Below are 27,985 nucleotides of genomic sequence, written 5' to 3' on the forward strand. Positions count from 1 at the left end.
ATTTCACGGAAGGACGGGCAATTCCCTTGCTCCAATACTATGACCTCAAAACAAAGTATAGCAGCTGCCTCCATAAAAACTGATACTGGGTGATTTAGTTCCGTCTGCTTGCTAAACGCGGGGTCGCTATTTTTAGCACTGCAACTTATGCAGACCATTGAAAATTACAGTAGTTATCTGGAAGCTACTGAGAATACCCAATTAATGAAGCAAAACTATGCAAAGATAACATCTTTAAGAATACAACTGTAGAAAAAAACGCAATAAAAACGCAAACAAGCATTCAAATTTTGCACAGCAGAATATAATTCACTAGTTTGTTTTAAAAGAGTCTCACTAGATATTCTGAACTAATAACAGAAATGGATCAAATTAATGTGGTCTCAACTATGGCATACAGGTGCTAAAACCAATAGTGAATTGTGGACTACTCAATCTAAAGATTAAATAATAACAATCATCATCATTATCCACCTATCTGACTCGGTGGCTTAGAATGGGCTATTATTTAGTGGTCTAAATAGTTTTCTCACATTTGTCACCTACACTGCCAAATTTTATGTCCTGCAGTTTATAAAAGCTGAAGGAGGTTATATAGTAGTCAACACGCAAGAATGCTCTTTCAGGCACTAGAAAGGGAGGAGCAATGTTCAGATAATTAGCCTCGTTCCCATATTTATGCCAAAATCAATCCCACTGAGTTAAAGGAGACTGCATTGCCAAGCTGTTGTATTCTTGCATTTGCACTTGTCTGAACATGCCTAGGATTGTGCTGTTGCCTAAATCACTTGGAAGAAAGCTGCACTGAAGAATGGAGCAGGAAACCTTGGGACTGGGCTAAAATCCACATTGCTTAAATCCACAACATGTTTATAAAGTCCCATTGAATTTACTTAAGGAAACACACTTAAACCAGGCTTTAAGATATAACTACAGTTCACACCTGTATAACAAAAATAGGGACAACTTCTTAAAAATACACACATTTAATGTTGATTTTAAAAACGTGAGAACAGTTTCAGCAATACAAACATGTCAACCACTGTGACAAAATGAGAACAAAAACAGCTAAAAATACGTTGATAGTTTGTCAATTTCTCTCCCCAAATAAACTCCAACTGCTGTCTTTGTATGGAAGCCCTACTGCAAATACTGCTGGTGCTTGATGTGAATTACAAAGATTGTGAAAAAGAAAATCAATGAAAATCTGGTTGTTAACATCACAACTACAATTTGCATTGTCCCAAGAGACCAACATTCAAAAAGTAACCTGGGTCTTATCAAAATATTGCAGCTATAGGCAAGGCAACTTTAACTTAATAGCCAAGACTGTGTGAGCGGAAAGGAGATTCATGTTTCTAGTGAAGGCAAAGAAAAGTATACTTAAATTATCACCTTTGTAAAGCTTGTAAGTTTACTGGCCAGCCACAAGCACAAAACAACATATTTTGTTTATGCTTCCTTTGGCTATATAAGGTGGTGACAAAAGATTTATTTCCCTTAACAATCATAACAGCATTTTGTTTTTAAGTCAATTTTAGTACAATTAGGTTTAGCCATATAGCCTCTCACTATTTAAAGTCATATTTTTTGTTTTGTTGGCAAGCTCGTGTCTGACAGTAAACCATTAGGCAGTAAAATGAGAAACCATCAGAAAAAGTAGTTGTTTACACTCTTTGGCAAAACAAAAAACAACTCAAAACCAATAAAGAAAATACATCTAGCCCCGACAAAAACACTTGTTATTTTACAAGTAAAATAAAGTTACCCATTTAAAACTTGATTCATATTTATAAGAACAGAAGAGGTAATATTGTAATAAAAGCAGTATTGTTACTTCAAGTGGCAACATACTGTTTGTTGACCCTGTGCAATTAAACACTTTGCTCCAACTATGTTTATCAAACATGACTACAAAACATTACATACAAAAGGAATATTGTGATTCCTGCAGACTTTTTAATTAACTGGGAGACAAAATTTACAATCAATGTGTCACAAATCCGTTTTTCTCCTAGCCAGAGTTTATGTTCAAATTTTCAAGTTCAGATTTGTGTCAGACAGCTAACTTTCTCCAACATTAACTGAGGCTGCAATACTGTGCAGCCAGGCTGCTTAGATCAAGACGATTTACACCACAATCTTCAGCGTGTCTGCTTAGCAGTATGTCCCATGGAGCTCACTAGGGCTTACTCCCAGGACTGCAGCCTCAAAACAACCTGGTCCACAATAGGTGAAATTATTCCCATATTTCTTAACCTTGGCTAAGATATAGCAAAAGTACTCCCTCCTGCTAATCCCTTCTCTTTCTAGTGGTGTACATTACACCTGCATCAAGATAAACACTAACCACTGTTCGCTGTAACTAGTCTGCAAACTCTGGTTTGAGGCAACTATACATGGATCTCTAGCACTATGTAGATGTAGTGCTGAAACATATCTTAATGCTGAAAGGAAGGGGAATCTGCACAGGAGAGACAGGGAGGGAGCAAGTGAACCTGAAAGGTATACCAAATCTTTTCATCACTGGGCCTCTATGTGGAGGATTGCAGCCTGAATTATTTTCTGAAGGCATATGACATTAACGACTGCACTCACTGCCAAAACACACAGCACTCATTTGACACATATTCTGTGGTATGTGGCAAACAACAGCACCCATTAAAGCCTGAGAAGAAATGCTGCTGTGTAAATACTGCAACTATTCCTGATAAAAGAATTATGGGATATATAGTCAAAAGCTGCCCAATCCCATAATTTATATTGCATAGGTCACAATCACACACATATATACACATGCACACGTATGTGTATATATACACACATGCAAAGAATATATTAAAAAGACAACGAAGTCTAGTCACAGAGCAATTTACAAGCTCAATATATATTTTTTTACACTTTGCTTGAAAGATTTCAATATTTTACAGTCCTCAGTAGGAATTATATACACTGCACCTTATGAAAATCTAGGGTTGTCAAAGTAGAAATACACTTTTGCAAACATTTGGGTAAGAAAAGATTACGAAATCTTACTAAAAATTTGTTCTAGCTACAGAAAATATTCTCTACCCACATGGAATGTTCTCTAGACAAGTCTCTTCTGAAGTCGTGCACATTTAAAAGCAAATGAAATCCCAGATTCCCGCCCTAAACAATCTAAATCCTTATCTTAAAAAAATCCAGCCTCATTTAAAAAATGGTAGAATTTTCAGCACAATGTTTTGTACTGTTAAGAAAGAAATGTTAAGGCTAACTTGGTTTCTATTTTTAGAAATGTCAAAAGAAGTTTCCTTCTGCACTCCTGATTTATATAAACAGTGCCTATAAATAAACAGTGCAGCAAACATGTTCAGTACTACAGTCAGGAGGCAGTTGCTCCTTCCCACTCCACAAGATACTGCACTTTTCCATCGAGTGTCACTCGACGTGCCAAAACACGGTATTTTTCACCACAAGCTATCCTACCTGCTGCACCAAAGTAACTGGTAATGGAGTTTTTAAGATGATTAAGCTGTAACTCCTGATCTGCCAAGTTATTAAGTATTTCTGTATTAAGTTCATCATACTGGTAATCATCTTTGCCTTCGTCATCTTTCACAATTTCGGAATTCTGAATCTGGAGTGCTTTACGTGGAAGGCGCCCTCTTCTCCTTAAGTGTGGGATTGCAGCTGGCCAAGTTCTTCCTGTTCGTGTCCTTTTCCTGGATTCAGACAAACTACGGAAGATAAGAAACAATAATTTAAGGTTGAGGGTTGTATTCAACATAGCGTTTAAGTGAACTTTCCTTCAGAGCAACTATTTCTCCTTACATAATGTTCTTCCCCTGTGCGCCCCCAAAATCTGTTCCAGGGGTTCCCCCAAACCTATAGCAGGGTGGAATTGTGGGGAAATGTCCTGTTGCACTAGTGGAAATCCTTGGAGAATAGCAATAGTTGAGGTCCACCCTCATAATATAATTTGCATCCATGGCCTAGTAATTTTCAAGTCAGATTATAGCAATACATCTGTTGTATTACTACCCTCCAAGGGGCAATCCTTTAAAGTGATGAAAGCTTCAGTTTGTACAAAATAAAGCGTCGATTTACACATATCACTGATTGTTGTTTGCTTCCGGGCCAAATTCAAGATGCTGGTAATTACCAATAAAACCCTGAACAATGGGAGTCTACCCTTTGTATACCCCTTTCCTTCTTCTGGTTTGTATTTTTCTACTTTCTCTTGTTTTCTGTATAGGTGTGGATATATAGATCTATATTATGCACAACTTGAGACCCAAATACAAAGCAATCTGTATGTGTTTTAAGATATTTTCCCCTCCATGTGCTTTCCTTATCAGATATCGTACTCAAAAAACAACACGGGACTTGCACTGCTGACACCCCCAAACTTTGAGACAGTCCCTAGAACAGTCTACCTGGTGGCAGCCATTGCAATTCTTCTAGTATCAGGTAGTTTGCTATTCTGTTTCAAGTCAATTTGATTGGCTGCATTGGTTGTTCTATTACTGTATTTGCATTACAACTGTATACTACCTTGAAACCTTGATAAGAATGAAGGGTGGTAAAATAATTTTAACAAAATGACAAATGGTGGGTGTGGAACAAGAGACTGCTGAAAGGAAGAGATGGAAAACTTCTGTGACCTTTCTAATTTCTCAGGACCCTATTTGGTGCAATTACCTCCTCTTCCTCCAGCAGCCCCCCATGGTTGGGACTTGCCAACTTTCCAGAGAGAAGTTATCTTAGAATCCGAGCTAACGTGTTTCATATAGTTGGGTCACCTTTCCAGTAACAGCTGCAACATGGCATAAAGCAAATGGCAGTGTACCTGTAATGCTTGGAAATACTGTTTGAGGTAGTTTCTTTTGTACTGGCAGCACCTGTGGATTCCACATCTGAGGTATTGGATGAATGTGCAGTTCCATCAGACCTGAGCCATTTCATGTTGCCATGTGATAAAAGTAATCAAATATTAAAATCTGATCTGATCAGACATTAGCCAAGCAAGAACAATACAAACTTAAGAGGACATTTCCCCTACTCACCCAGTAGTGCTAGGTAAATCCAAAGGAGGAGATTCTTGCACTACAACAGGTTCCTTTTCCCAAGGGGAAGGGGAAAAAAAAAAAGAACAGAACTTTTCAGGCTGTGCAAATACTTGCCTTTTCAAGGAGATATAGCTTTTTATTTTTGTTTTTAAATACAGTTTAACATATTGGCCATTTTTAAGTCAATAATCAGCGAGTAAATGAAAATGCCACTTACTAAAACAGACGGCTCAGACATTTTCTGGATCATTTTTCTGGTATATGGGCCCGGTGGACGGCCTACCGATTTTTTCTTCCCCTTTCGTTCTACACCATTAGTAACTTCCCTAGAAGGAAGCCCACAGCTGTTTTTAAAAGATACCCCCAAAGAATGTATGTTTGAGTATTATTTATGATTTCAGTTTTTTTTTACCATTATCATTTATTAAACATGATTACTACCCTGAATATATATTCACTGAACCTATATAGTTCTTTCTCTATAAGAAACTCACGTTGTGACTTTTTGTTACACACTAATAGGACCCAGAAGATAACCACTGTAGGAATGCATGCATGTCTTTGAATAATAGGAGAACTGGGAGTGTATTAGTCTTGAGGCTTTGCTTGGCTGCACAGAGACTTGTTCATGTAGTCTCAAACTATGTTCTTTCTTTATGTATGAATATGGCTATTGCCAGAGAGAAGCATCCCCATTAGCAGTGCTACCACTTATCCAAGCAAAGGAAGAAGAGCCTTTCTTCATGGTCTTGCCCTATATAAGCAGCAGAAATGCAGAGATTGCTGTTCTTGTTAGTTGTGAACTATGGGGAAAGAATTTTAGCGTTGGGACCAGGAGGATGTTGTTGGAGCCCTTCATCCTCATCATACTGATATACTTTTAGGCTAGCACAATGCGATAAAGGCCATAACTCACATGGGGAAACATTCTAGAAATATATGATGTAGTACCCAATCTGGGTCAGACTTTAAGCTTTATTTATATGGTACTTTTATATCCTGCCCTTCTTCCAATCTGAAGTTCAGAGTGGCTGAGAAAGAATAAAATTACACATCAATAAATCATCATTAAAACCACAAAGTCATAGTAAAACAGAAAAATAGCAGCAGTGGCACCATAATTTACCCAATGATTAAGAAGCCTGGACAAATAAAATTGTCTTTAACCTTCTAGAGTGGAGGAAGACTGAATCTCACTTGGGAAGGAGTTTCATAGGCAGGTTGCCATCACTAAACATGCTATGCCTCATGTCACTTTGCTCAAGAAACAGAAATTTAAGACTGGGCAACTGTTGTCTAATACTGCAGATTCCACGGAGGACATCTTCAGGAGGGACATTTTGTTCTCTGAACAGATATGAACCCAACCAATTGACTTAATTTGCTTATTATATAAGGATTATTACTATAAAGCAACATTTTATAATATTAGCTTATGCACAACAGTTAATATTCTAGGCCTAAACTAATTCTATCAAGCAAAACTTCAGTTTCAAAGAGAAAGTGTAACATATTAACCAGTGCTATTTGAAGATATCCTACAGAAACAACCCCCCCCCCCCACATAATTCCTGCAAACTGCCACTGAAATCAGTGGTAATTAATCTGGCATTAATAAATTTGTATATCTAGATATTTAAAGTATCAGGAAATGCATTTATTTGTCAAATAATTTATTTACTTCAAGAGAGAACTAATCATGATTTACCTCTGATCAGGCACAGGTTTAGATGACTTTCTGCCTTTAATTTTGAACTCGTGTGAAGTTCCCTCAGGCTCTTTCTCAGCCTTAAAAGCAGCATTTGGTGGGCAAGGGGGAACACGAATTCTCAAACCAAACAAATGCTTTTTCTTCTTTATTTCCTTCCCAGACATAAACCTAAATTGTTAAACATTAATCAAAGAACATGAAGCTACAAAAGTGTTTCTTTGGATATACACATAAACCCCAATTTAACTTACTAGTACCAATATTATGTCCCTTCTTTAATTCCCTTCAAATGCAGGGAAAGGACAGCTAAACACCTAACTTGTATCTTGGTAACTACAAGTTTGACTTTAAACAATTTTGCAATGCCTCTTCCTGCTGCTACCATGGACATGTTTTTAAGAAATCATTCAAAGAAAGCTCAGGACAAAATCAAGAAGAGAAAAGTGTATAAAAACCCTATCAACTTACATAGTCTTGTAATCATTTAATGCCTCCAGAACATGCTCATATCTTTCAGATTTTGGTGTGTCTGCCAGCTGTAAAGTATTAAGAAGTGATTTAACCTAATAAAAGTTACAGTAAAACTTCTAATCACAATTATTACCTTCACCCATTCAAAGAGACAAAGTGTATTTGTATTCTAGAATTCCTACATGCATTAGGAATTCTAGAGTAATATTCTAGAATACCTACTGCATTTGGCTATTAACACAATGAAATTTGAAAAAGTAGTATGCTGAATAACTTCAACATCCTAACAAGATAGTATGGAAATTGTAGGGGGGATTCCTAACTTCCACATCTGTTCAAACAACTAAGCATAGCATTCATGTTTAGGAGTGTTTTATTAATAAAATAAAGCAATAAATGTTAATAAAATAACATGCTTTATTTTATTTACATATTACCAACAGGCTACTTCTGTATCAGGTACAATGAATAGCTTTGACAGAACTAGACTTAGAATTCCTTGCATTTTAATGAAATGCTGGAACTGAACATGACAGGATTATGAAAGGAATACATTTAGAATATGATTGCTTTTTAAAAATCAGCTATAAACTTTTGTTGACTAACAATTCCATTATTTAGCTGCTTTGTTTGATATACAGTGCTGCCTCGCAAGATGAAAAGAATCCGTTCTGTGATTCTCTTCGTCTAGCGGTTTTTTCGTCTTGCGAAGCAAGCCCATTGAAGGATTAGCGGATTAGTGCTATTAGCGGCTTATCTGCTGATCGGATCAGCTGATAAGCGGCTTAGCGGCTTAGAAAAAGGGGGGGGGGGAACCAGCAGGAACTCGCAAGACATTGTTGTCTTGCGAAGCAAGCCCATAGGAAATTCGTTTTGCGAAGCACCTCCAAAACGGAAGACTCTTAAGTCTAGCGAGTTTTCCGTCTTGCGAGGCATTCGTCTTGCGGGGCACCACTGTATTGGAGTGTGATGGGCTACAGAGGGAGGAGAGGAGAATGAAGTCTCATTGAGATTGTACGCATAGTGCATTATTCCATCTCAGCATTTTTTTAACGGTGCATTTATGAATTTTTAAAACATTGTTATTAAAAATAATTTTGAAATCCTCAATCTTTTCTAAATTAGGTGCAATCAGAGAAAAGTAATCACCTACCAGCCTGTTATTTTTGGTACTGAATTTACTTCAACTATCATTATAATGACAGAAAAACAAGCATTTTACAAATAGAGTTAATAATTTTTATTAGAGGTAAGTGCACAGAAAATGATGCCAGATTTGTTTGGCACACTTTTTACACAAATAAATGCAATAAAGGGGTTGGGGTTTTTTCTAATAGTGCTGTGGGATCTCTGTCATCTTGTACAACTATGTTTCAGGCCACTGTCATGGTTTCCATTCAATTTTGTGCATAAAGGAAATCAGGCTGTACTTCAAAAAAAACCCCTATGATTCCATGGGGCTGCCACCAACTCATGCACTGACTTTCTTGAATTCTCTTCACTCTTTTCTGTAACCGGTATTACAACTTTTTCCATGACTTGATCACGTTCATAAACCTCCCCCTCCCCCTTATACCCCACCCTTCCTTTCATGAGAGCTCAGGATAGCTAACAGAAATGTAACATTAAAAACAAAACTAGAACCACAATGCAAAAAATCAACATTACACAATACATCAAGAGCAGCCAGCAATGTGGTGCAATGATGGGAAAACACATTGGGCAACAATGCTTGATCAACTGGTAAATTACAGAAGAGGGAAAGGTGGGGGTGGAATTAGGCCACAATGCAGTCCACAAGTTGCACTAAGAGCTTCTTACTGGCCTGGATCACATCTTATATGAAACCACAACCAGTTTAAACCAACTGTTTAAAATTGTGACTTACTATGAATGAGCAGTGCAAAGTTCCTGCAGTGTTTGGCTTGTAATGTTGTCTAAACACACTTGTTTCTTTCCAGACAAACAATGAGTGGTAAACCAAGGACAATCCTTGGTCACCATTCTTGATTTGTTAAAGAGAAACAAATCACACACTCTGGTTTGCTTTGTCTGTGGTGCAGCAACCACAATGGAGGAGCACGGCTGGAACTCTCAGGCAGTCTGCACCAACATAGTGCTCATTTACATTAAACCATTGTTTGTTTTAAACTATAGCTTAATGTGCTAAATGACAGCCTTTTGTAGCTACTGGTGTGCACATTCAAGTCCCTCGCTTACAACCCTAACGTAATCCTCTGAAAACCAGCTATCATTTCATTAGAACAGGAGTTTTATACACTTGATATATTCTGTAAATGGAGTAGCCCATTTTTTAAAAGTCTACTGATCACAGCAGTTTGACCTGATGACCAATAGCATTTCAACAACTTACCTCACCAGGGTGGAGTCGATCCCAGTTTTCATTAATGTATGTCATGAGTTCAAGCTCCGAATCAAAGTATTTCTTTTTGTGAATAACACTTAGGTTGTAAAGGCATAGGTGTGCTATATCTACCCTAGAATTCCAAAGGTTTTAATAAAAACAATTAGGAAATTAAAAAAATTCATAGGTATGAACCCCACCTGGCTAAAGTAGTGATGTGGCTCTTCATAAATCAGTCAGCTTATTGTGCTAGATTAAGGAACTTTACAACTTTATAAACTACTGGGGCCGTGCCCCAGCTTGCTTTGCCTGCCAGCCAGGCCTACCTCCCGCTCCCTTGACAACCTCCCTTCTCCATTCCCTGCTCTCCCCTCCCCTGCTCATACTGCCTGCTTCACACCAATGACACTGTTTCAGATTCAGCAAAAGAGGTAGGAAGTGAGGGCAACAGAAGAACAGGACTACAGCTGGAGAGCCTTCCCCTCTCTCCACCACATCCCTTCTCACCCTCCAACACTGATATGATGGCCTAGCAGCTTGCGGAAGTCTAATGTCATGCCATATTTCACAGCACAGCACTACCTGTTGCTGACCAAGAAAACTGACAACAGCCTTACCTTTTTATTATATGTTAAGAATGACCACTTACTAGACATTTTATTTCTGTTTCTCAATATGAAGCCAGAGAGGAAGAATATACTAATAACAGTAATTGTTCACAAACTTACTAGAGGACTATTTGTGCTTTGTTTACAGCAAGGGTGGCTAATCTGTGCCCTGCTGTGATACCCAGTTTTTTTGTCATCCTTCAACATCACCTCCCTTAAGCCATTTTTTAAAAAAGTGTTTTAACTGACCACTCTCACGTGCCCCCTACTGCAATTCTGTGCTGCCAAAACGTTTTTGTGACCTTACAAAATCCCCAAATATGTCCCTTAGAAAAACCTTTAAAACTGATTGCACCTTCCTTGGTCATGCCAACTTTGACATCTGACCCCTAGAAGCCTGATCATGAGTCAATGGGGCCCTTGCCCCAGAAACATTAGCGAAAGGCACGTTACGAGAACCAACTAAAAACAACTTCCTGAATTATTAGGTTACTGAATGATTTCCTCCAGTGCAACATTGTACTTACCATTGCAAGGGTAAACGTTTGAGGTATTCTGGTCCAGAACTACAAACTGAACAAATGAATGTATAAAACCTAAAAATAAAAATAACCCAAAAAGTAATTGCTGAGAAGGTACTTACTTGTAGCAACATATTCACGATGTCTATGACTTCAAAGCCCAAAGGAGCCAATACATACTACTTAGTAGCATATCCAAGAATTAATAAAGTTATCTAGATTTGTGAACTTAAAATGCTTCCTTTGTTTTATATACATGCAAGTCCCGGTTACCAAACACAATGCATTCCCTGAAAATTGTTCATTAAGTGAGCGTTCACAAAACAAGTCCATATTGTTTCTTATGGGAACATTTCTAATCTGGATTTGTCTGACCTCTTCACCTACCCTCTATGGTTTCTTCCCAAAATGCCTGCAGCTAACCAGCAAAAGAGAGACAAAGGAAAAACTGATTTGTCCGATCTTTCCTGCTCTCTCATTTGTCTCATTCCCCACTCCCTCCATAGTTTCTGCCCACAAACGGCTGCAGTCAACCAACAAAGCACAGAAAAGGTTGTTTGGATATCTGAATCTGTGGAGTTTATAGTGAGGTTTGGACATAATTCTTTATGTTTGGATAACTGAATTTTTGCATAACAAGCGGTTATTATAAATATAATTGTTAAGATAACTGAATCTTTATCTAGGTAACTTTATTTATACAGGCTAACTAAATACATAGCTAGGTATATATTCTGTCTTTCTGTAACAAATTAAAAATAAAAATATAGAACTAATACAATCCTAATAAAGAACAGCAATAAGAACATCTCCACATGTCATAACTGCAAGTGTGCAGAAAATAATAGTATTATGATGCTATAGGTATAAATGCATTCTTTCCTTGTGTTTCCCCCTGGCCTGCCCCCCAGAATAAAACCCTGACAAACATAAGTAGGATCAAGAAAATACACCTTACCTGTCACCAAACAGCATTGGCTTTTGGAGGCACTGCACACAAGCCTCATGAAACCACTGTTTGCATTTGCAGCACTGTAGCATCTTTAAATACCAGCTTCGTTAACAGAAGGAAGAAAGGAAAGAATTGAATTGGAATGTGTTACGTGTTCCCTACTGAAGTGCAAATGCATGGGGCGGAATCCAAATTTGGGCAAACAGACTTCTGCTCATGGGACATGATTTCACCTTTCTCTCCTTCTCACTGCAGCCCTTCCCCCCAAAAACTGGCTCTGGAGAATCCTCCAACCTCCCGCAGGAGATTTTGAGGGCCTGTAGGACGCTGTGGGTGGGAAGAAAGAAAGGTGATGAGTGGAAGCGCATGGCAGATCTGGATGAAATCCATTCCATTTCAGTAAATGGAAAAGTGACACTTAGCGGGCAAAAAACTGAAGGAAATTTTATCATAATTTTACTCCAACTGAAAATGTGTGGCTTAATATTATGCATGTTTACTTGAAAGTAACTCTCACTGGGTGCTATTCAATGCTAGTCCTATTCAGAGTAGACTCACTTAAGGTAATGAACGTAACCCTAGGTTCATTAATTTCTGTGGGTCTGCTCTACTCTCCAAGTAGGACTTAGTTGAATACAACCCAAGTGTTTAATGAAGCTTGCTCCCAAGTTAAACGTGTAGAAACGTGAGCTTAACAATCCTATTTTTATGAATGCAGACTTTAAAACTGAACAGAAAGTGTAATGAAAGCCTAGGGTCGCTGATACAATGGCCATTACGGTACTAAAATTGCCTTATAAATATAAACATAATATTTCTGGAACAGAACACAGCATCTCATATAGATTACTGGTATTTAATAGAATATACAGCAATAAATCTGAGAGAAAATCTTTTCATAAGAGTTTCAACATGCTTACTCTCCAGGACCTCCACAGTAGCAATAACACTGTTGGGCATTTGTTTTATGGCCTGCATCCCATTCAAGGTCGGATACATTGTAAGGCAATGTCTGCTTCATGACTTGCAGTGCTTTGGCATTTGGTCCTTTCTTAAGTGCGCCACCTCTCTGGAATAAAACAGATTGAAGCAGCGACCACTACTATACAAAATCAAGTACAAATTTAAACTGTAGTCACTTCACAAAGTGGATAACTTACCTTTGTTGTTGTTGCAAAGACACACTGCCGGCAAAGCCATTTATCATCTGAATCTATCACGCTGGAATCAATATTTGGTGTGTGACACAGCTGGTGATAACCTGAAATTTAAAAGATTTTTTAATTTTTTTATTACTCTAAGGTTACTAAACACCCTTGCCATCTTAACCTTTATGGCACGTGACAATAAAGAAAACCCAATCCATCTTCTGATTTACATTATAATTCAAATGTATTTTATGTCGAGGTACAATACATATCCCATATGTACACAACCGTATCAACGGGACAACATGTAACAGTGCCAGCCTGCTTATGTAACAGACCTACAAGAGAACTTCCAATTCCTCTCCTACACACCACACACACACCTCTGCCATCCAAATCTGCTCTGAAGGGCTAGAGGACCCTCTAGCTGGAGAAGGGAAGAGAAGGACGAGGAAGACCTGTCAGGTCCACTGGCACAACACTCGATCTCACCCCGTGTACTTACAGTGGACACAGCACTAACTTAACTGTGTCACTCGGCTGATGGTAAGGTTTCCATCAGCAAAATAGGAAGGGGAGCAATTTTCTGCAAGCGCTTCCTCCAGCAATCTGCTCCAGAATTTTAAGGGAACCTGTGGAGTAGCTTCAAGAGCATATGAAAGGCTGTAGAGGGAATAGTGAATTGGCTAAATAAATAAAGAGATACATAGATAAATAGATAAAATCCCCTTCCTCTTTTGCTGATGGAACCCTTGCCATCAGCTGAGTGACACTGTGTAATACAATCCTGAATTTTTAAAAAATTCTGCACATTAAGAAGTTCACTTTACCTTGACCACACTTATCACAAATAACCATTTCATTGGGTGCTTCTGAATATTCTTCCTGGCATATTGTACAGACCATTTCCCCACTTTCAGTAGCTCCTAAAAAGATAAAATGTTATGGTTTACATTAAATAAATAAAATACATAGACTAAATGGATACCAGTTGTATTACTGTATTTTCCCCTCAAAGTGTGGTTTCCCTCAATGCTGTAGCAAGTGGGGAGCTATCTAGGAGGTGTTTCCTGCCCGCAGCTGGGGTGGGGGAGAGAGAAGCTACGCACCGCCAGCCAGCTCGTGGAATAAAACTACATGTTATTATTAAATTCATTTTTATATCACCCTCTTCACCTCTTTCCTATAAAAGCTCAGGATGATGACCAGTGTAAACATGATTGCAATAGCTAATCATGTTTTGGGGGCCAGCTGTTTACATCTAAACAGCAACAGATGCACTTCCCTGGGGAAGTTCCTCAAACAGGACATTGCCATACAGATGGCTCAGCCAGGTCTTGCTTCCAGCATAGACATAAGAAAATAAGAGATAAGACTTTAAGGCAGGCATAGGCAAATTCTGGCCCTCCAGGTGTTTGAGACTACAATTCCCATCATCCCTAGCTAACAGGACCAGTGGTCAGGGATCATGGGAATTGTAGTCCCAAACATCTGGAGGGCCGGAGTTTGCCTATGCCTGCTTTAAGGGCCATGCTGATAAATGTTGCCCATCCAAGATCAATGCAGAGTTGTCAAAAAGTGACCTAAAGTGTATTTTAATGCAAACTCCCTGACCAAGCCTTTAACTTTATTCTGTTCCCTCCCATGGGGTCTCTCACTGGGATAAGACTGGAAATAGATGAGGTCTGAAATTTCATAGTGTCAATAAAAATAAAGTAAGGTTCTTGCCTGTTTGTATGTCCTTCCAGAGAACCCAGGATTTGGAACTGTCTTCAAAAATAATGAAGCAGCTCTGCTTAAGTTTGTTTATCTGAAAAGGAGAATAAATGTTAGTGTTTAGGTGGCACAGCCTCAGAGGTATGATCATTTTACAAGGCTGTTGGACACAAATTACCTTTTTGATAGTTCCAAGATAAAACAAGCCATCTGACCATCTAGCTAGGACATCTTGACCTTCTTCGAATTTGCACACTGGCTTTTTGGTTTTCTGTCCATCCCGCGAGGACAGTTTGGTCAAGGACGTTGGTGGTTTTTGGTTTCGGCGTAAAGGAGACCGCTTGTGGACCACTGAATTACCCACCCCCGTAGAGTCTCTAAAGAACAAAAATAAATGTAGAATTAATATGAATAATTTGTCACTTGCTCTTCTTCTTGTAGTAAAAATATAAAACCCTCTTTGCACCTTGCAACCCTCCAGCTAAAAGCCATCAGAAAACTACAAGCCATGTGACACCAAAACGCAAATAAATACAATCTAATTAAGTTAATATACTGAAAAAAGAGAGTACTCAAAATAGGAGTGAGACTGAAAGCAGAACTTATCTGAAGAAAAATCTGAGATATGAATATGAAAGGTGAAGTTAGCCTTCCTCCTGGGGAATTGTAGTGACTGCAATATCAAAATACAGGGCTGGGGAAGTAGGTCATATTCCTGGATGTCAAGATTGAGTGGTAAACATCAGAGTTCTGCCATTTCTACTGTCAATATAATCCTCTGAATTACTTGCACAACTAATGAGTAAAATGGTCATTTGGTGCCATTTGTAATGATAAAAATCAGTGTCATTTTAAATTTTCTATTTACAGTACAGCAACAAATGCAAAATGCTTCCTTTCACTCTGAAAGTGCGATGTTGTACTTGTTCAATGAGTATTTGCATAACACATCGGAACACAAAACCATAACCAAGGCACTTACAAAAAGTTGTAAGGAAACAGAGCAAACACTGCTCTTGGCTTCTAAATCTTGGGATGGGTGCAGTGCCAGGTAAATCATGAATTCCAACTTTCAGCACACAGTGAAAAGGAGAATGTGGTATTAATGAAAGAGTGTTCCCCTGCACCCAATAATTTATCTACCAAATTTTAACAAGCGAATTAGGCTAGCCTCATCTTCCCTATAACCCTGGGATAGAGGGATGGAACTCATCCCTTGAAAATGTCTACTGATAGAAGAGCCCCCAAAACCAGCTGTACACAACACAACAACTTAATTTTGACAAGTACATAATTGTGTTAAAAGAGAACATAATGTTCTGTTATGTTCTTATATATGCTGGAAGCCACCCATAGTGCCTGGGGCAACCCAGTCAGGTGGGTATGCTACAAATAATAAAATTAGCATTATTATAATCCTACTCATGTTCACTAGTGGTACCTCGGGATGCAAACGGGATCCGTTCCGGAGCCCCGTTTGCATCCTGAATAGAACGTATGATGCGACTGCGCGTCACGTTTCACCGCTTCCGTGCATGATGTCATTTTGATCGTCTGTGCATGCGCGAACGGCGAAACCCGGCAGTAGCGCACTCTGTTATTTCCAGGTCACTGCAGAGCGCAACCCAAAAATACTTATCATAGCATATTTATCCCGAGGTATGACTGTACGAAGTCCCACTGTGTTCAATGGGGCTTGCTCCACAGTAAATAAGCTTATGTTTGCAGTCTTACAGATAACCCATTTCCCAGAAACACTGATTTGGAATCCCACTGATTCCAATGAGACTTACTTGAAAGCACAAACAAGATGGCAACCTTAAAATCTGTTGCAACAGTAGCAGTAGACTGGTAAAGTAGAAGGCAACGTACTTCTGTTTTGGTTGGTTACAGTTACTTTGAAGAACTATTAGATCTGGGTTATGATAGTGTACTCAACACTTACAATTTCAACATTTAAAACAAAAATATGCTGATCAATGAACCTGGTGATACCCAACATTAGTCAAACTCTGAGCAGACACACTGAAATAAGTCTATATCATGACTAACATTGGAAACAATTCTTAGGCCACTTAATGTAGGAAAAATATTTTAAGCAGTCCACATAAAAACACAAAATTCAATTTAAACATTCCTAAAAACTAGATAAAAAAGCAAAACATGTATCACAAATAAAACTGAGCAGTGTAGAAAACCCCTTTAAAAAAGAAAAAAAGAAAAAGAAAATAATCAGAGTCCAGGAAAGCTTGGATAAACATATAGGGTGGTATTCAGCTAAGTTTTATTCAGAACAAACACTGAAATTAATGGGTCTACTTTTGAGTAAAGGTTTGCTGAATATGTTTTAGAGATCATTGCTGCTTCCATCCCAATTACCTGGGAGACAGCGTTCTGGAGAGTGGGTGCTATCACCAAGAAGGTCCATTTTACGTTTTTTACCAAGTGACAATCCACTGGTCATGGCTACTTAGGATATTCAAACTGCAATTCTAAATTTATGCTAATACTACAAACTTGCATTTGGTTGCCAATACCCAAATATACCCCAATAATTCAAAAAGGCAATGTCATCATTAAGAAAAGTAATTATAACACTAATACTTGTATAACCATTTTCTAAAATAAGCAAATTATGACGTTTTTATGTTTGTCAAGTGTTGTGCTTATGAAAACAGTAGTAAAAAAGGTAATCTTCCGTCATACCATCAATGACACAAGAGAATAATATTTTCCTTTTAATATGCAATTACTTTCTTAGTGATGGAAGGAGAAACTATTGGAAATCCACATAGGGAAGTGGGCTTCTGCTCCCACAGTTGATATATATCTGCATTCATCTAGACCAGTGTTTCCCAACCGGTGTTCCGCGGCACACTAGTGTGCCGTGAGACGCTGGCTGGTGTGCCGTGGGAGGGAGGCGGGCGAGTCGGGCGGTGAGAGGCGGCGGCGGCGAGGATCCGCGTCGAGCTGGGGGCGGCTCCGCGGTGGTGGTGCCGAGGTTTCTCTCTCCATTCTCCCCTCACACACACACACAGGAAATAACACAGGATCAGCTGACAGGACCCAGCCAATGGGGCGGCGGCGGGGCAGCGCGTGCAAAAGGGAGGAGCGTGAGACAGTGGACGAGGAGGAGGCCGGCATGTCCGGGCAGCAGCAGCAACAACAGCAGCAGCAACTCCTGGCGACGGCTCCTCAAGCCCCGGGCAACCCTACTCCCTCACCGGCCTCCGCCGCCCTCCTGCTCCACCCGCCGCCGCCGGCCACCTCGGCCCCGCCGCCGCCCCCTCCTCCACCCGCTATCGCCGCCACCACCACAACAGCCGCCGCCGCCTCAGCTGCCGCCGTCCCTCAGTCCCTCGCTTTGCTGCCTCCTCCCCCCCCCACCCCCAAAGCTTGGAGGTTCCCCGGCAAGGGGGAGGGAAAAAAATTGAAAACTTTCACTTTCGTGCGTCCCTCCCGGCGTGACGCTGCGCGCTGACGTCACGGGGCTGTAATGGTGGTGTGCCGCGAGATTTTTTTCATCAAACAAGTGTGCCTTTGCCCAAAAAAGGTTGGGAAACACTGATCTAGACCTCAAATAATTGGCTGAATTACAAAAAGATTATATATATACCCAACTTTCTCCAAACAAAAACACAAAGCTGGTTACATTGGTTTCTAAATACATATGATTTCTAAATGTACATGGAACTAGAAGTGCACCAGGATGAGGTTGGTAGCTTGGAAGAACTGCATAAGGAGTAGATGTTCACACTGATCAGTGGCACTGCTATCTAGCTCTAGCTATCTAGCAAACAAAACACGAGAGCAATAGTGCAACACTGAGGCGAAATGGTAAAATACTGCAGAGGTAGCTGGACAAGACTAAACTGGGGGCAGAAACAGAGCTGGCAAAGTCTAGAGCAGATCATGGCAATAGAAGCGGTCTCCCCCCCCCCCCCCGCCCCCATTTCCTCCTACTCTGCCACCAACTGATGCTGGTAATCCAGAAGGTGGTACTTCCCCTTTCTGTACACCACAACTATCAGAAAACACGACACACAGATGCAGCAGACTGAGACTTACACATGTTCACACTGTGCACGCAAGATGATGAAGCGCCACTGCACAAAGCAAGTTGAGCTTGCTCCCGCACGTATTCTTCTGCTAGAGAAAGTTGGTAAGCAGGAAAAGGTTAAAATTCTGTGAACTGCCGCTGCTCTGAGAAGGGCTTGCTGCAACTGACCCTAATGGACTCCAAGTAGACCTACAGGATGCCACAGCCCTGCTTCCAGAGTAGTGCTAGCTCAGAGTCCCATTTCAACTGCTTAAAAATGAGGACCCAGCAATGAAGCCGCTCTACATGCTGTATGATATAGAAGTGATAAGGACTCAACTTGTCTGCCATGCAAATGGTCGCAGGCTACTGAAGGTAGATGAGATGTTAACTGGCCACCAACGACCACTTCACATGCTCCAGGGAATGTGAACAGCAGCCAGGAAGCAGCTGTGAGGTAATGAGGAGTGGAACATGGCAATCACCAATCGTTCTGTTCTGCAGAAGGAAGTCAATGCCTCAATGAAGAGGTAAGGCTTAGATAAGAGCTGGAGACCCTTCTCTTGTTTCAATAAGAAGCACAAGGGATTTTGAGGATTGGAACAACCTGCCCACTAGTCTTCAAGTTAAAATAAAGAAAACATACAGATAACAGAGTATAGCTTTTCTTTTTTCCTTTTCCAAAGTTTGGACTGAAAAGTGAGGTGCATTCATATGTCATTGTGCTTGTTAGCAGCAGCAGCAGAAGGAGTTTGGATTTGATATCCCGTTTTATCACTACCCGAAGGAGTCTCAAAGCGGCTAACATTCTCCTTTCCCTTCCTCCCCCACAACAAACACTCTGTGAGGTGAGTGGGGCTGAGAGACTTCAGAGAAGTGTGACTAGCCCAAGGTCACCCAGCAGCTGCATGTGGAGGAGTGGAGACACGAACCCGGTTCCCCAGATTACAAATCTATCACTCTTAATCACTACACCACCACTACACTCACCACAGTGAGCATAAGCCTGCCATGCCTGTTTTGCCCTCTTCTGGGTCTGAAAGCGGCCCACATTCTTTGAATGTGCACAAAAAGGCTGTATTACATTTCATGTTTTTGCATGTAAGATAACATGTTCAGTCCCAGGTAGTTCTAGTTCTAACAATTGTATGTATTCTAGCTAGGAAGACCCCCACCTAAAACCCTTCAGTGGAAAACAAGGACAGTGTGGGTGTAAACTACTTAGAGGTTACTGTAGTTAAAGTGATATAATAAGTGTGTAAATAAACAACTAAATAGAGCGGGTAAGGAACTGTGCGCTGTGCAATGAACTTTGTAGGAAGTGACTACCTTACTTTTTTACACAGAAGTCAAAATTCAAATATCTTTAATACGGTCAATGACCAACAAGCAATTTATAAAATAAAATATGACAATATAAGTACTATTGTACTACAGATAACAGTGGAGATATGGCCAAATCACAAAATTGGTACTTATGTTTATGACCAGGTTTCGACTTTTAAGGTTTTGAGGATTCAATTCAAATGTCACTACTGTTTATTATCGTTCCTTTGATGTTTGCAATTTGAACTCCGTTGCTGTCATCATTGCTCGTCTTATTCTTGTTGCAATGTAACAGTACTTCGCCACAGGCCTGTTGATTTCGGGGTCTTTGTCAGCTAAGAGGTGTCTGATATAGGTGTCGTCTGTACTACGAGGTACCGTAAATTTCGCTCCATAACACGCAGATTTTTCCTCCTAGAAAGTAAGGGGAAATGTCTGTGCGTGTTATGGAGCGAGTGCCTACAGATGGCGGGGGAATCTGCTGCAGTCGTGAGCAGTCCATGGCTCGCTTTGAAACAGCAAAGCGGGTGTAAGCGGCTCCTGTCAGCTAGCGGAGCCGGGAAGGAGGGAGAGAAGCAGAGCGGGAGTTGGCTGCTTTAAAACAACCCCTGCTCTCTGTCCCTGCCTGCAGTTTTTTGCTGTCCGATTTTGGATTAGCCACTGTAGGGGCTGTGTGTGTGTGTGCTTGAGCTATCGTTCTCCTCCTGCTGCTTCCCCTTCACTCTCCCTGCGCCCCTGCGACTTTAGAATCCACACTCTGTGTCTCTGTGTGTGTGAGAGAGAGATCGTTCTCCTTCTCTGCTTCCCCTTCACTCTCCCTGCGACTTTAGAATCCACACTCTGTGTCTCTCTCTGTGTGTGAGAGAGATCGTTCTCCTTCTCTGCTTCCCCTTCACTCTCCCTGCGACTTTAGAATCCACACTCTGTGTGTCTGTGTGTGTGTGAGGGATCGTTCTCCTTCTCTGCTTCCCCTTCACCCTCCCTGCGACTTTAGAATCCACACTCTGTGTCTCTCTGTGTGTGAGAGAGAGATCGTTCTCCTTCTCTTGCTTCCCATTCACTCTCCCTGCGACTTTAGAATCCACACTCTGTATGTCTCTGTGTGTGTGAGGGCTCCTTCTCCTTCTCTTGCTTCCCCTTCACTCTCCCTGCGACTTTAGAATTGACACTCTGTGTCTCTCTGTGTGTGTGAGGGATCGTTCTCCTTCTCTTGCTTCCCATTCACTCCCCCAGCGCCCCTGCGACTTCCAGCGCCCTGCAACTTTAGGGCCAGTTCTCTCTCTCTCTCTGTGTGTGTGTGTTTTGACCTCACTGTGCTTGTTGGGGGAGAGTGTTGGTCGCACTTTTTCTTGATTTGTCTCAGAGTGGTTACTATCCTGGTTTCCTTGCTGGGGAGGAGGGAGAGACGCAGAGCCTGCTTGTTCTAAAGGAGCAAAGCCGGAGAGGAGCCTCTCCTGCATTATTAGCAGCATCCTTCTCCACACCCCCCCCACGTGTGCTCCTTGTCCCTTGAGTGCTTTTCCTTCCCTCCCCACTTAAAACGTGGTTACAAAGCACGGATCCACATGGATCCTCAGGATTTTTGCACTCGGTCACCCCAAATTCACCATCAGATCACATAGCATGTCCATGGCTACAGCCTGCACAAAAAACACACACGCACCCACTGTTTCATGGGGCCGCAATGGCGCAAAAACGTGGTTACAAAGCATGGACCCACATGGATCCTCAGGATTTTTGCATTGGGCTACCCCAAACTCACCGTCAGATCACATGTCTGCGGCCACAGCATGAACCACAAAAATCATACATCCACTGTTTTGTTTAGAATATTTTTTTCTTGTTTTCCTCCTCTAAAAACTACGTGCGTGTTATGGTCAGGTGCGTGTTATAGAGCGAAAAATACGGTATTTTCCTCAGAATCGGCTCGATCAGCTCTTTTCTTGAGTCTCGATATAATGGGCAATATAAGATGACATGCCCGATGGTTTCTATTTCGTTGCTGTTACAGGGACATAATATTTGTTCAATCGGTATTTTGTTGTATCTTCCCTCTAGAAGAGCTGAAGGGAGAGCGTTAAAGCGGGCCCTGGTAAATGCCCATCGGTGTTTGGCATTATGTAGAACTTTAAGATAGTTTGCTAGATGGGGGCTTTGGGAATCGAATAGGAGTTTATAAGTTATCGGAAGTTGACTAAAGTCATTTTGGGCTTCAATGTCCCTGAGTCTTTCTTTGATTATATTCTTGGCCCTTCCCCTTTCTAAACTTAATAAATACTCTGGGGAGAGACCATATGTGGCCAGTTTTCTGAGAGTGCCCTTCAACCAACTAGATTGGAATTTGTCAAGAAGCATCAGGGAAAGTAGTCCAACCAGCGAGTTGTTAAGTCTTAGCCAGGTTCATAAAGTTCTTATCCATACTTTGGTTTTGATGCTGTATAAGCCTGCTTCCAGTCGTAGGGCGGCGTTTGGAACGCATTTAGGTGTTTGTAGGAGTGATCTAAGGCAGTGTTTCCCAACCTTAGATCATCCCAACCTTGTTTCATGAAAAAAATCTCGAGGCACACCACCATGCCAGATGGGGAAAGGTCACTTTTTACTTATGTAAAAAAAAATAAAAAATAGTAACAGCATAGAAGGTAATGGTTAGGCTAGCATCCCTCTTCCAAATATGCTAGGTTTTTATTTGCAGGGACTGTTCTACATGGGAAAGCATTCAGCACTGTCATTCTCCCATCTGCCATCTGAATTGGTACTATTCTGGGTCAACTTACTCTGCTGCATGTGTAGATGAAAATGGCACCAAGTGTGGGGGAGGGGGCAGAACAGGTTTCAGATACAGGATATTAAGCATACACGTACTTCAGATTGAACTGGTTGCTTGCTTTGCAAGTTTTCATTTCCCAAATGACTGCCTTGGCAAGCGCAATACCTACCAGGCTCAACGCCGGTCTCGCGCTGCCGCTTCCCGCGCTCTCAAGGACCCGGGAGGAGGAAGGTGTGAAGGGAATCCCGAAGGCGCGAAAACCTCGCGCATGCGCAGGCCTTCCGCCTGCGTCAGCCCAGTAGGCCGGCCAAAGCGAGCGGCGATGGGATGTGGGAGGGAGCTCGCTCGCCACCCCGCGTGTGCCTATGTGGGGCACGTTACAGCCCCGTGACGTCAGCGCCACGCAGGCAGCCAGGCAGGCAGACGGCGAGAGCCCCGTGCTGGGCGGCCTCTCCTCGCTGCCGCCGCCCCGCCTCTCGCCGCCCGACTCGCCCGCCTCCCTCCCACGGCACACCAGACAACGTCTCGCGGCACACTAGTGTGCCGCGGAACACCGGTTGGGAAACACTGATCTAAGGAAACCTGATTGTATCTTTTCATATGGGTCTAGATTGGAGAGGGAGACGAGTGGTGCGCCGTATAGTATTTGTGCTGTTGGTTTTGCAACAAATAGTTTAATTGTGGCAGGAATAAAATTTCCTCCCATTGTACGATGGTATCTTAGAATTGCTGTTGAAGTGACTACCTTACTTTTTTACACAGAAGTCTGAGGCTGCTATGCTACCCCTGGTTTGTGGGCTTCACAAGCAACCAAGCTCCCATGTGTTGATTTTATTACTATCACTGAATCCACAATTTCTTTCATTTGTTGTAGACAATGCAGGGGTGCACTTACCTTGACTATACCAATTAATATATCAGAAAAAAATATGCTTCCCCAATACCCAGTCCCATGCTAATATGCCCTCAGTAAGACTGCAGTCCCCACAACCTCTTGTTAAATCAAGTGAGATTACCAAAATATTCCAGTAGATAAATAACACCTATCTGGAATATATTTTTTAATCAATTAATTATATACTATATTTCTTGAAAGGAGCTCAAGGCACCCTACATGGCTGGTTCGATTCCCCGCTCCTCCACATGCAGCTGCTGGGTGACCTTGAGCTAGTCACATTTCTCTGAAGTCTCTCAGCCCCACTCACCTCACAGTGTGTTTGTTGTGGGGGAGGATGGGAAAGGAGATTGTTAGCCGCTTTGAGGCTCCTTAGGGTAGTGAGAAAGCAGGATATCAAATCCAAACTCTTCTTCTTCTCAACAATCTTGTGAAGAAATTAGGCGAAGACTAAGTGACTAGCTAGTCCAGGGGTAAGAAACCTAAGGCCAATGGGCCACAAGCGGTCCATGGGGGTTGTTTAACTGGCCCATGAGCTGCCCTCGAACCGAGCCACCCGCTTGGTGAGCCCCCACGCTGTGCTAAACCAGTGCAACACGGTGCGGGGACTCATTTTCGCAGTGCCGGAAATCACATGCACGCTCACACACGTGCACAATCCGGCCCACGGTGGGATCTCCACTGGAGTGAACCGGCCCAGGCAAGGTAAACCTTGCTGACCCTGAGCTAGCTCATGGGAACCCAGTAATCTTCACAGCTGAAAAAGCACTTGAATCCAACTCTCCAAAGTCCTCCTACTCTTAACCTCTAACCAGCCTTTCTCAACCTTAGGTCCCCAGATGTTGTTGGGACTACAACTCCCATCATCCCTGACCACTGGTCCTGCTAGCTAGGGATGATGGGAGTTGTCGTCCAACATCTGGGGCCCCAAGGTTGAGATATGTTGCTCTTTCACAATACTGGCTCTTTTTTTCTTCACCAAAGAATAACTGACATTTTTCATTGTATAGTGTTAGTGGAGGCTTGGTTATTGGGCTGTCACAATGACTGCCTGTACAGGTAACCTGCAACTTACACACATTTAACACATGCAATTTCAGCTTTATGCAGTTGAAGGCCAGCTGGTTGAAATCACACAATTTAAATGCATGGAAGCTGAAGAGCTTAAAAGCTCTTCTTGCACAGGGTTTTCCTAGGGTGGAAAGTTTTTAAGCTCTTGGTCTTGCTTACCAGGCTATGGGTGCCTCTCATGAGATCTTCTGAGAGCCTCCCAGAGTCTGGTAAGCAAGACTGACAACTTAAAAGCTCTCTGCCTTGCTTGTTGGAGATGCATTTGGTGCATCAGGTCCAGAAGGTAAGATTGCTTGCATCGAAGCGGTTCAAAGTACAATGGTACCTCGGGTTACATACGCTTCAGGTTACAGACTCCGCTAACCCAGAAATAGTGCTTCAGGTTAAGAACTTTGTTTCAGGATGAGAACAGAAATCGTGCTCCAGCGGCACGGCAGCAGCAGGAGGCCCCATTAGCTAAAGTGGTGCTTCAGGTTAAGAACAGTTTCAGGTTAAGAACGGACCTCTGGAACGAATTAAGTACTTAACCCGAGGTATCACTGTATATGTATTTTTGTGTATGCGCACCACCCCCAAAACGTACCCATTGTGCAAGATGCGATCGCACTGTACTTACTCAGCCTAACCATCTTCAGGGTTACTGCAAGGATAAAAGGGTGTGGAGAGACCTATGCATGCTGCCTTGAGCTCCTCAGAGAAAGGGTGGGATATATATACACCTATTACCTTTGTTCACCAGGAGGGTTGCCATACCCCACTTATCTGGACTTTCTCAAGATAGTTTTCTTACATACTGCTGCTCCAATTCCACCATACTGCCACAGAGCACCTGGAGTTCAGGAATTCTAAAGAGAAGCTGGCAGTCATAGTGGAGAATTTAGCATCCCAGAAATGAGTTAAAAGCTTGTGAACCTGATTTTCCCCCAAAGAAAAGAGGACACCCTCAATTTAATTCATGAACTGAATCTGCTTTTCACATAAGGAACAAACCACCAAAACACTGAGATGAGTGGCACAGTAACATTTGAAAACCAGAATAATGTAATCTGTGCTAACCACATCAAAGGAAAAAAATAACATAAAATGCATTGCAATAGCGGTTAAGTGACAGCGGAAGGACATCAACCAAGACCACTAAGCAAACAGCAACTGGACAGAAATGGCAATTAATCACAAGTAGGAAGGGACCACAAGGAATTATCTAGTCCTACCCCCTGCAATGCAGGAATCTTTTGCCCATCATGAGGATCGAGCCTATGACCCTGAGATTAAAAGTCTCATGCTCTACCAACCTATATAGCCACAGTTAATTACTTAAGGCATGGAATTCTGTGCATGATGAGAAGCATGTGTGTTTGTTTGTATACACACACATACATACATACAGGGTGAGTCCTTTAAAAGAGGCCCCACGGATACAGAGTACACATATTCCACGGGACCTCTTTAGAAGACTCACTGTGTGTGTGGCCATTTATCTATCTCAGGGCTGCTAAACTTCTTTTGCTCTAACATACCAGGAATGTGTTAAAACTATAAACATGAGATGAAGAGAAAGAGGAGAGTAACGAGCACCCTTTGAAATAATATGCAATACCATCTTTATTGGGGGTTGTTGGGTTTTGGTTTTTTGCAAATCCAGAGTCTAAAATTACCGGACCCCCTCATTTTCTAAACACCACATAAACATCTACACAGGCAAAGAGCGACGATCATAACAAAAAAACAACAAAACGCCGCGGCTCGTTCATAGGTACGGATCAACAAAGCCAGGAAACTTCCCCGTTCTCTGGGAGTCGAGGTCGCCACGAGCTATCAAAGTGCCACCCTCTTCCCCACCCCCACCCGGGAGGCCCTCGCCTTTGTTTTGGTCTCCAGGTTGGGAGGTGGGGAGGGGGAATACAACCAGAAGCCTCTTCAAACCCACAAATGCAGCTTTTCTGTCGCCAGTAATATTACCCAAACACACCCCTCCCCGCCTTCTTTTAACAAAGCACAATTAAAAATAAGGTGGGAGTGGAGGGTGGGGGTGGAAGAGAGAGAGGCCTTCGTGATGTCGGTTCCCTCCACCCAACAAAACCGGATTTGGGGAGAACAGAGAAAGGAAATCCAGCCAGCGGAGGAAACTGAGGGCGCGGAGGGGAGGGGAGACGGAGCCGAGCTCTTTCTCCCGCTCCCTGCACCAGCCGAGGGGGGGGGCTTCCCTTCCCCTTCCCGGGACCCCCCCCCCTCCGCGGCTACCCTACCCGCTCCCTTCACCCACCTCATTCGGTCTCTCCGGTGGGGCCACCCGCTTCATACAGGGAAATCAAGTGAGCTCAACGCGCTCCTCCCGAGAGAAGCCTCCCGCCGGCCGGGCTCCTCGCGAACCAACCGCCTCACGGGGGTGGAGGGGGGCTCTATAGGGCCGTTGGACCGGGGAGGGGGGGTGGGCTGGACGAGGACGAAGCTCAAGGCAGCCTCACAGGCAGCCCTTCGCCTCCATCGCAGCCCTTCGCCATTTTGCTTTCCCGCGGAGGAGGAGGAGGCGCTAGTGCATTGTGGGGGAAAACACAAAAGGAGCCGCTTTCCAACGGCAACAACGGCCCCGCCCACGCGCCGGCTCCGGCCTCGCGCCGAATCACCGCTGCCCCTTCGGCGAGGGGCGGGGCGAGGGAGCGCGAGACCAAGAGGCAGCCAGCCAACCAACCAACCAACCAACCAACCCGCCCGCTTCTAGCTGCGTGCGGAAGGACATGGGGCCGCGAGAGTGCCTTGTCTGCGGGTGAACAAAGAGGGATTATTTTAAGAGAGAGACCCACGGCTACCTCCTCCTTCGCGTTTTTTTTAGCGAACTCTCCAGCGCGGGTAGAGAGTGTTGGAAGGAAATCGGGAATGTGTTTTTAGGAAACAAGGCGTAGGCAGAGCGTTTAGCTTCGAGACCGAAGTGGACAACTTCTGCTCTTGCCTAACAGCGATAATACTCAGTGCTCTTTTTTTTCCTTTTAAAAAAATGTTCAGGGGTACTCTCATTTTGACTCAAGAAAATCACCATTTTATAGTTCGAATCAGGAAAAATAAATACAGTAAATGGACAAAAGTACAAAGATTCAAAGAATGTTTAAGGGTATGCGTGCCCCTGCGTAGCCCCAGAAAAAAATCACTGGATATACTCTATCCTATAAAAATGCATTCCTAGCAAAGGTGTTTTGCAGTCGCCTCCCTGCTGCTCTTCCATGTCCCTGCTTCAGTTCAGAGACGTATAATAATAATAATATAATAACAACAACAACATTTATACCCGGCCCATCTGGCTGGGTTTTCCTAGCCACTCCGGGCAGCTTCCAGCACAGGCTTCCTCAAAC

At 42.4% G+C, this 27,985-nt stretch overlaps 2 protein-coding genes across 2 annotated transcripts in view; one reads left to right on the forward strand and one right to left on the reverse strand.

Moving 5' to 3' along the window:
- Positions 1 to 27,985, forward strand: part of LOC310710274 (uncharacterized protein) — a 982,430-nt gene that overhangs the window by 670,288 nt on the left and 284,157 nt on the right. The window lies entirely within an intron of this gene.
- On the reverse strand, positions 968 to 27,282 carry MTF2 (metal response element binding transcription factor 2). Its single transcript, XM_083511105.1, has 15 exons — positions 26,905 to 27,282; positions 14,722 to 14,920; positions 14,556 to 14,637; positions 13,658 to 13,753; positions 12,840 to 12,940; positions 12,600 to 12,748; positions 11,686 to 11,781; positions 10,734 to 10,802; positions 9,608 to 9,731; positions 7,231 to 7,298; positions 6,760 to 6,930; positions 5,269 to 5,377; positions 5,049 to 5,101; positions 4,832 to 4,933; positions 968 to 3,719 (listed from the first exon to the last, which is right to left on the reverse strand). Exons 1-15 carry the CDS (start codon positions 26,907 to 26,909, stop codon positions 3,365 to 3,367), a joined length of 1,779 nt encoding a protein of 592 aa, XP_083367231.1. The 5' UTR covers positions 26,910 to 27,282; the 3' UTR covers positions 968 to 3,364.

The sequence above is a fragment of the Podarcis liolepis genome (genome assembly GCF_965112155.1).
Source record: "Podarcis liolepis genome assembly, chromosome: 6".
NCBI classification, from domain to species: Eukaryota; Metazoa; Chordata; class Lepidosauria; order Squamata; family Lacertidae; genus Podarcis; species Podarcis liolepis.